The 10,295-nt window shown below is 36.6% G+C and overlaps 1 protein-coding gene across 1 annotated transcript in view; it reads left to right on the top strand.

Moving 5' to 3' along the window:
* Positions 1-8,142, top strand: part of LOC107710636 (trafficking protein particle complex subunit 3-like) — a 14,768-nt gene extending 6,626 nt beyond the window's left edge. The window contains exons 3-6 of the mRNA XM_016515466.1: positions 3,532-3,631; positions 5,516-5,571; positions 7,706-7,742; positions 7,999-8,142. Coding sequence (XP_016370952.1) covers positions 3,532-3,631; positions 5,516-5,571; positions 7,706-7,742; positions 7,999-8,142 — 337 coding nt within the window. The remainder of the gene's footprint in view (positions 1-3,531; positions 3,632-5,515; positions 5,572-7,705; positions 7,743-7,998) is intronic.
* Positions 8,143-10,295: the final 2,153 nt, after the last annotated feature.

Below are 10,295 nucleotides of genomic sequence, written 5' to 3'. Positions count from 1 at the left end.
AATTTAATGATACAGACTAATACTAAAACATTGCAATTATGGGCACAATGACAATATTATTTCCCTCTTTAGCAAAACGTCATTCAGTAACAACCCGTGGTCATTCAGCGTAACAGATATATTTACGTAAAAATGAAACAACATACGTGTTCTGACCTGTGCTTATTAAAATACATAAAAGAATATGTGATCATACTAAATGTTATTATATTTTAAATGACTTTCACTTCCTTACAAAAACTTCTAGCTGACAAATGGGTAAAACCCATTAAAGTTAATTGGTATTTGAGGGCTGCACTGTGCTCCTTAATATAGTCTTTTTATATGTCATCAAATGATTCTTGTTTAAAATATGCTTAACAAGCTTTATTGGTATATAAATATTGTTACACTGAATTACATTTTAGTGGTCTTCTGTAAATCATGGTAAAAAAAATGTATGATAGTTATTATTTTTTGCTCAGAAAAACAAAATGAAGCAGGATACATTCTAATGTATGGGGGGGAACTAAATTTAAAGCTGTATTACACTATATATATATATATATATATTATATATACATAAAAAGGATCACTGGAATGTTGGAATGTCAAATTCTGTAGCATTCAGTGTCAGTCTTTCTTAGGTAAACACAGTGGATATTATTAATATGGTGGTGGGTCATTTTGGGTCATTGTCTTTTTCTTGAACAGAATTCAGAATTATTCACTCTCACTTATGGAGCTCTGGTTACTCAGCTGTGTAAGGACTATGAAAATGACGAGGAAGTCAACAAACAACTGGATAAAATGTAAGTCTGTCTTTCTCTGATTCTCACCTATCCATCACCATCTGGTCACATTAAATCAATAGTTTACAAATGGCATGAATATTTTCTCTTTTCTAAGATTGAAGTTTAAAAATTCTATGAAAGTGTAAGGAATATGTTTAGATTTTCACATGCTATAACTGCTCTTTCTATTTATTTTATGGTTGTCTAGTCACTAGTCAACATAGAGAGAGTTGTATTGTCAGTGTTTGCGCTGGGTGTAGGCTGTTATATTAGGTGTGGTGATTGTGCCATCCAGTCTGCTGAAGCTGGGTTGAGTGGTATTGAGAGTATAAAATGTGCCACTCAAGGTCTTTCGAGAGCTGTCTCTCTCCCCTCCCTGCTAAATGAATTGTGCAGCTGCAGGTTACAACCCTGGTTTTTCAGATGCATGATTCTGTTCCCCACTTGGCTATACTTCTCAAATTCTATTCCACTGTTAGAGTGGATCCAGATGAAATGGATGGATGATAGAGATTTATTTATTTTTTATTTATTTAATTTTTTTAGCAAGTTTCATCTCATGTTTCACCTCATGTTGTACTGCACTGGTGGGTTGCAGGGGAAATCGCTGCAAATAATAAAATGCATGTAGACTATTGTTCAGAAGTTTCTTATGATTTTGAAAGAAGTCACCAAGTCTGCATTAATTTGATAAAAAATACAGGATAAAACAGTAATATTCTGAAATGTTATTACAATTTAAAATAAATGTTCTATATTTTACGATGTAATTTATTCCTTTGATGGCAAAGCTGAATTTTCAGCAGCCATTACTCCATTGTCACATGATCCTTCAGAAATCATTCTAATATGTGCTTAAGAAGCTTAAGAAACATTTCTTTTTATTATCAATGTTTAAAACGGTTGTGCTGCATAATATTTTTTTTTTCAGATTAAAACGGTTGTGCTGCATAATATTTTTTCGGAAACTTTTTTCAGATTCTTTGGTGAATAACTTTTGAACAGTAGTGTACATTAGCCTTGTCGGCTTTTAAAAGGGAAGAGAAATGCCTCCCAAAACAAAATCTCCAGCAACTGTCACTTAGTGGAAGCTAGTCAAAGTTAGGCAGATGTTAATCTGAACAGGTTGAATGACTTGCACTTATCCTCAACAAAACTACCAAAACTACACAAGGTAAAAAAATATAAATAAATGTGACCCACACTACAATGTGTGCCGAGTTTTTAGATTTTTTAGATGTCCGTTATTTTCTCTAGTGTTAATTGCCCTGAAATGTCACATTACATTTACATGCAATTATTGACTTGAAGTTTTTAATATTTTTCTGCTCTAACAGTTGTGCATTTCTCATATTAACCATCCTAATAGAATATATATCTTTTTTTATTTGAATAATTTTTGTTTATCTTTTTTCTATTAAAGGCACAATATGTAATTTTCGTCGCTAGAGGGCGCATATTCAAAACAAACAAGAAACAAAGGCGTAGTTTGATGATGCCGTGACTGGGTGTGGAATCATGGGAGTTGTCGTCTTCATCCCCACAACTGATGCAATCCAACGGGACTCGGGCAGAAATCATGTTCATTGATTAGCTAATGTATTAAAGACTTATTAAGGTCACTGTAATATGAAGCAGGGTGGGGCTAAAAGTCGTGGAAGCGAAACGAGGTCGCTGGAGTGATTGCTAATGAAGGACGAGCGCGATACACGGCTCGATAGCAGCAGAGCTTTTATTATGCCACAGTCGACCGCTTCCGCTTCTTCTGGTCATGCGTATGTGGGGTAAAACAGCACTGTTTTATACTAGATACATTTGAGTGTATTGAAAGTTCTGTTGTAATGCTACTCTGTGCGTTCGTCACCTGTCTAATAAAATGCATAACATATTAAAGTGTCTTTGGGGTTTCCATGTTTTCAACAAAATAAAACCGGAAAAATCGAGGGGTTATGACGTCATTGGCAGGAAACGCAATGACACTATGGACACGGTCCGTTACACTAGTTAAGATTGCTTATTTCTCTGGATTTAAACATCCTTCAAAACATTTGGGATAATGTAAGTACACAAGTCAGCTAAATATATAGCACTGACTGTTCTAGTGGTTTTTGAATATTTTAATAAAAAAAATCTTACATATTGTGCCTTTAATAGTTTTGCATATTTTGGGGCCTGTGCAATTAATTGTATTAATTCATTTTTATGTTTAAGTGAATATTTGTTGCTTTTATTTGTTGAAAAATGTTGGTACTGTGTTGTGTGGAACCCAACACTTAATTGTAAAATCTAAGCCCTGAATCAAAACCAGTTGGGAAGCTCTGGTTTAAAGATTGTGGGAAAAGCAGTGAGGATGCGTGGAAAGCCCTGAGATACTTGGAGTCCAACGGTTGTGATTTAGAGAATCAGTGGGCAGCGTGTATTCTTTGGCTGAGTGGTCTTTTCATTTAAACTGTGCCTTGAACTAATCCAGTAGTCCCACTGATATTGGGTTTGGCAGCATGTCTGAAATACAATCTTTTTTCCTATTGCTTCTTTAAAGCGTCTAATATGCAAGATTCGATTTTCTCTCCAGCCAATAAGTTTGTATCTCTCTTTTTGAGTCCTTGAAGTTAAAAGGCTTTACTAAGACCTTTAAAATAAAAAGAGATTATAGCTCTTATGATTGCGTTGGCAGGTGAAATGAGGGCGATTGAACGCGAAGTTGCTCTGACAGTGACACAGTTTCACAGTTTCCCTTCTCTTCTTCCATCCTTTCAAGGGGATACAATATCGGAGTGCGTCTGATTGAGGACTTCTTGGCTCGGTCCAGCGTGGGGAGGTGTCACGATTTCCGAGAAACGGCCGATGTCATTGCAAAGGTAACGTGAGTACTTGGAGCCAATCAGAGCGCATGCTGAGCCCTCCCTTAGACCAAGCGAGAGAGAGAAAGAGAGAATCAGGAAGCAGGCAAGCATGTTAATGCGCAAGCAAGTGACTGGAATTTGAACTTCAACCTACAGTAGCCCACATATTTTCGTAGCTTTCATCACATCTTTCTACCTTTTTTAATTTTTCAGAGTCACACAGCTTGAGAAACATCCACGCTATGCTATCGCAAAGCCAACTGGCAGGCCGTCTGTACGGTGTTAGAGTGAACCGAGACACTCGTGTTCCTCTCGGCTTGTTTTCTTTGGTCTGGGAGAGCCACAGTGCTTTTTTACGAAACAATGCACCTCACCCTAAGCGTATAGGGTTCACACTGACAGGATTGACAGAGCGTTCTTCCCCCTGTCCATCACCTGTCCATGCTTGCTTGGTCCCTGTCTGTCTGTTCTCCGTTCTTCTTCTGTCTGTCTGTCTTTTTCTCCTCACTTTCCTCCACGTGTGCCACGTTGTTAAATGTTAATCCACAGTGCATCGGTTTGATGGGACCCTGATTAGAATCCTAAGCCTATGGGTCTTAAAACAGTTTTTTATTAAATCACTTTAATGAGGGTTATAATGTGAAGGATTTTGTTTAGTTGTTTATGGTTGCTAAGCAATGCAGTGACTGGGAGCATTAATATAGAATTCAAATGATGTGCATTCACAGGTGTGTGTATTTTGTCTATTTTATGGCTTCAAACAGGGCACATCCATTCTGAATTTAGAATCAAAGCTATTTAATTATGGTGTTACTTATTGTGAAGCTGTGTTTAAACTGATATCTAAGGATGTAATCAAGGGATACACAATATTTAAATTCTGTTCAATATAAGCAATCATTTATATTTTAATATTAATTAATTGATTAATAATTTTAATATTCATTCATTGTATTGTTGTCTTAAAGACTAGGAAGGAATTGCTTTAAATGCTCCAAACAGTATCATTTTTTTATAGTGTAGAATTATTTATAGACATTATAGTTATTATTTAAAATAGCTTTTTTTTTTTTTTACTTTAGTTTTAGTCTTTTAATTTTAGTTCAAGTTTTAGTAATTTTGTTATGTGCATTTGCCATTTTATTAGTTTTGGGTTTTACTATTTATGTTTAGCTTTAATAAATTTTTATTTAAAATTTAATTTAAAGTTGCCATTTCTAATCTTCGTTTAGGTTTTTTAAGTTTAAGCTTTTCATGTATTATTTATATTTTATTTTCATCACAACATCATAATCTACAGTATGAAAAATAAATATTAATTTTGAGATTTGATTGAAAATTGGGGAAATAAGCTACATAAGTAAATATCCAATAGCAACTGACATCAATTAAAAATAAATAAATAAATGTACTATCGGCCTATAACCAAAATGGTGCCATGCATCCCTAAAATATATTATTCTGCCTCCTTATAGTAATCTTATTTTTTCAGTTTGTGTCCAGGTTTCTAAAATAAAAAGAAAACATTGTCATATCAGTAACTTTCATTTTGATATATTTAATTCTTTGGATTATCTAAAATTGTTAATAGTTAAATGGTATTTAATTTTAAAAGTACTTGATATTCCAGCAAAAATAATCAAATTGTCATATACTGTTACTGTGATGTAAAATAATCAAAATGTTGGTCTTCTTATGGCCTGTCCTCAAAACGTCTTTTCAAACTAGTACTGTGCAGTTGTGCAAAAAAACAAATCATTTCAGTGTCAGAGTCGTGAATACAGCACCTAAAAAGAATGTGACAGATCTGCAAAATCACTTAATGTGGCCCTGACATCATAGATGTAGGCAAGCGAGTTAACATGAAGACTCAAGAGCCTTTTTGTCTAATGTTAACAGGTAGCCTTCAAGATGTACTTGGGTATCACCCCCAGCGTGACCAACTGGAGTGTCGTGTATTGGCCTTGCATCGTGAGACTGTTATTCCTACAGCGTGGCACCACGATGTGGTTAGAGTCAAACAACAATAACAAGGGCCTAATTCGTCTCAGATGTTTACTCAAGCAACGTGGAAGCAATCAGGGCCTGGAGGTTCACTGGTGCGTGTGCAGGACAGGGCTGTTTTGGGAGCCAGTGCGTTTTAATGGTGTAGCCGAGGGGTTCACGGTCGTGCTGACCGGTGGAAAGGGGATGGCCGTTCGCTGAAACCCATTCATTTCTCCGGCGCAGCTCAAAGTCCGTTCCTGACACCTGTTAATCGCCTTACGTCATGATCTGGGCTTCTTTTTCCAGAATTCCACACCTCATCAATCACAAATGGAAAGAAGTTTACTGTTTCTACTACTACTTCCCAGCACCTAGTGTATGGATTCGGTTTTATAAATTTTAGATGCAGTTTCCTTGTGATTTGATTCACATTGATGCAATGAATTCATTGTTTAAGAGTATTGTTTTATTACATCGGGCCACTAGAGGTAGCTGTGAGCATTGTGGTCTGTGACCTTTTTTCCTCTTTCCATTCTCATGGATTTTTCTGTTTCTCTTTAATTTGGTATTTGATTGCTCACGGGGTCCACCAATTGCTTGTTTTTGAATCTCTGGGGCTGGGAAATTATTTCATGAATATATTCTTTATCCACTCCCTCTTGATTCAGGGACATTTACAAGAAAAACAGTGGAAAACGCATGCAGAGCCCTATCAGGCCGAATCCCTTGTCCCCTCTCGCTAGATTATGCATACAATGTATTCTGTATAATGTGTATATTGGAAAGCGAGGGAAGAGGAAATGGTTTCGCACAGACATTTGATGTAAATCATTTGGCAGAATTAGACACCTGTGTCATGGGGATATACAGCTGGGATTGTGTACTGTGTGAAAGCATGTATCACTCTTCCATATGCTTTCAGGAATTTCTCTCACTCCTTCTTTCTCCCTTCTTAACAATGCAGGACGTCTCCTTGGCCAAGCATCCAAAACAAAGTGATGTGTCAGCATTCATTAACCATCACGGTCACCTTTAACCAATATGAATCTCGGCATAAGAAGGATGGACTCCAGACTACGAGATGACCTCCTCATCATTTTTCTTATGTTTATCCTCATCTGTATGAGCTGCTCATGTGTGGACGCCATACCAGGCCAATACTGAAGTTCTTCATGGAGAAGGCACTAAAGAATTCCAAGAAGCTCGTTTCCACCATAAGGAATTAATTTTTACAAGCTATTTTTGTTCCTTTAACTTCCCCATGTCTAAAGGCAGGTCAACGGCAAGAAATGAAAGGAAGGGCGCCTTAACTTTCATCCAGTCAAATACAGTTTATTTAAGGTCTGCCTCCGGTCCACCTCATTGCCCTAAAGTTGCAATTAAACAGAATTAGCGACATATCTGTTCTGTCCATATTGAGACGTATACCTGAGGGTAACAGATTATTGAAAAAGAAAAAGTAGGGTGGGGACTTGGTTCTATGCATGGGTTGTTGATTGGATTTTGAGATGTGGACATTGCAATCAAAAATTTATGTGAACAACATGGGTTTAAGCAGACTAAATAATTAGAGAAGTACTGCATACATCACCAGAAAGGAGTCATTTTCACCAAAAGTTCAAGTTATGACATTTTAATTAAACAAGGCCAAAACAGAAAAAAAGAAACATACATGCATGAATTATTCACTGTAATATCTATAATACGCATTTAGAAAATAGATTCCGACTTTAACTAGAGTAGCTCACTCAAAAATGTATGTATTTTTTTTAATTCACCTTTGTGTGTTTTAAAACCTGAAATCTTTTGATCATAAAATACAAAATAAGATATCTACCAGAATGTTCAAGCTACTCTTTTACAGGCAGTGAAAGTGAATTGTGATCAAGGCTGATATTTTTGTAAATATCATCTTAATTTTTTTTCATATTGTGGTTAGGAGTCTTATAAGGAAATATAGTGCATTATGTAGTCTACTTTTATGATGCATTAATGCTTTTTTTTTTTTTTGGATCTTGACAGTATTTGTTCCCCACCCACATTTATTATATGGAATAGAGCAGAGTGAAAATTTTTCAAAACATCTCTTTTTGTGTTCCACAGAAGAAAGAAAGCCATACCGTTTTGGAACGGTATGAGTGTGAGTGACAGACTTTTTATTTTGGGGTGAACTGTCCCTTTAAGAATTTTATAAGGACAGTTCTAGCATACAAGTAGCAAAAGTTACGTATGCTGGAAACGAGACGGTACACACCAATCTCATTTAAACCCTTTAAATGCAACCATGTGCCCTATATCAAAAACAAATGCTGAATGGCACGCTGAAACAATAAATCCGTCTTTTTTTCTTCTCACTTTCTTTCTGTGATTCTTCCACTGTATCCCCCACTTTCGAGCCTTGCCAGGATGAAAGGACTGGCAGCGAGATGATGGAGGTCAAAGGAGGGAAACGGAGCAGGGCAAGACCGAGTGCGTTTCAAAAACACACCTTGTGGGAATATCAACATGCCCTGGAGCGCGAAGAACCGACCCAGTGCTGAAGAGCCATCACAGCCATGTGGCATGGTGTCCAAGTCTCCCACAGCTGTTCTGGAGCACAAAGGAGATGACACACGAATGGATGATCTTCCCTGGCTCGCAGGAACAGCAGCATGCGCACTGTTTCCAGTAAACGTCACGAGACAGTAAATCAAAGGATCCGAGATGGAAATGCAACAAAAACCCTCTTGTCTGAGGTCATTCTCAGATGTCAAGAAAAGATGTAATTAGATCCTTGAGGAACGCAACACGTCAAAGACTTTTCCTATTAGTTCTCAAACATTTTTTGTTTCTCATTTAATTTGTAAAATCTTCCGTTGAACAAAGATTTTTCACTTTTTTTAGACACCACTATTTAGAGGATTATCTTGGATAGGTCACCATATTTATAACATGTAAAATGTGCTACTTCCACTTTCCCATGACTACTGCTCTATACTGATCTGAATCAAACACATCTGGGACAAATAGAGAGCATAACTCCTCTGCCTCACTCAGCAACCTCCGGACCTGTTGCCAATGTCTTAAATGGTACTTGAAAGGTCCTCTTTTTCCATTGTATCCCCAGACTAATAGATCAAATCACAGTGATTTTCAGTTTTTTGAGGGGATTGATGGGAATTATTAAAATAATACATTTAATTGCTAAATTTCAGTAATATGCCATTGTTTACTTAAGGTCATATGTTATTGTAAGGTCATATGTTATATGTACTTGTAGGCCAAAAAAAATGTAACACTTACGCCACACTTAAAAATGATTGAATGTTATATAACAATATATCAAACCAAGTAGCATTTATGCAAACAATTATAAGTGGATCTTTCCTCATGAGAGAAACAAAATTCCATGTCCAGGCACCAACGCACATCAGCCCAAACAGAAGCATTTATTTTAAAGAAACATACCACAAACACACTTTTCAAGGAAAGTATGTTAAGGTTTACAATGATGAAACAACTGTATACTGTTCAAAATGCAGATATATTTGAAAACATTCTAGTTGTCAAACGTTAGTGTACCATGTTCATAGATAATGTGAAGAACTACACCTGCAGTTACTCTGCTAGGACGTCTGTGTGCACGTTTTTATCTGTGACTTAAGTGTCCAAAAACATCTGGGACCACTGTTTGTTTATACAACAAAAGAAAGTCAGGATTCTTGATTCTGAAAGCTTGTGAAACTTTCTTAAACAAAGACTTGCATGGCTATTAAGTGGCATGTTCAGTTTTAAGTGTTTCTAGACTAAAGGCAAGGAAGTAGTTCTATACACAAGAGCATTTTAGGAATAAAATCTGAAAAATGTCTTAAAAGAAACAAAAAAACATTTGGTAACTGGTACAATGGTGTATGCTTTGTGTAGTTATACTTGTTTTTACCGTTGAGTCACAGGATACACTTGCCTCACTCAGGTCCGCACAAAGCTGCATTAATGTATGAAAATGCATGCTGTTCATTTGTATGTTGACATTGCAGACTGGACAGTTCTATAAAAATCAAACCGAGAATGTTCTAAACTAATTACTACTTACTGAGTTTTCCAATGAATGACATTTCTTGAATACATAATTGTCCTCCCGACATGTTTTTCTCAAAGTCTCTGTTTTAATTAATATGGCTTCTGTTGGAAAACCAAACAAAGCATGACACAGCACTCCATCACCTGAACATGGCCCACTGGTGATGTCATTACTAGTCTGCTTGACATGAATACTCCCCCATGTCAAAGCTGCCATTCCAATCGAGCAGTCAAGTATGTTTTGAGTTCTTTATTGTGTAATAAACCAGGTCCAGGACCAGACCCACCCTTTCAACCCATTCTGAAAGTGAATGAGGTTATATGCCTCTTAACAGCCCAGGCTTTCAATGCAATAAATGCACATACACTCAGCAGTGGAGGTGTGGGTGGAGGTCTAGGCATATTTCGGTATGCTCACTTGAAGAATCACAATAAAGCTTTTTCATTTATTTATTTCCCTTCTGAACAGACGGAGCCATTTCTGCATTTTACACATTTTTATACATGTAGAAACCGTTTACAAACCACCCGACAGAGTCAAAATTGCTCAAATTTCGAAATTGCAGGAAGTTCCATTTAGCTCCCTGTTCTCCCTCTCTCGCTCGACTCTAATTTGCTTGTGATTTTGTGTGTC

The sequence above is a fragment of the Sinocyclocheilus rhinocerous genome, unplaced genomic scaffold (genome assembly GCF_001515625.1).
Source record: "Sinocyclocheilus rhinocerous isolate Xijiao unplaced genomic scaffold, SAMN03320098_v1.1 scaffold492, whole genome shotgun sequence".
NCBI classification, from domain to species: Eukaryota; Metazoa; Chordata; class Actinopteri; order Cypriniformes; family Cyprinidae; genus Sinocyclocheilus; species Sinocyclocheilus rhinocerous.
The sequence above is the reverse complement of the archived record's forward strand: the minus strand, read 5'-3'. Positions and strand labels throughout refer to the sequence as shown.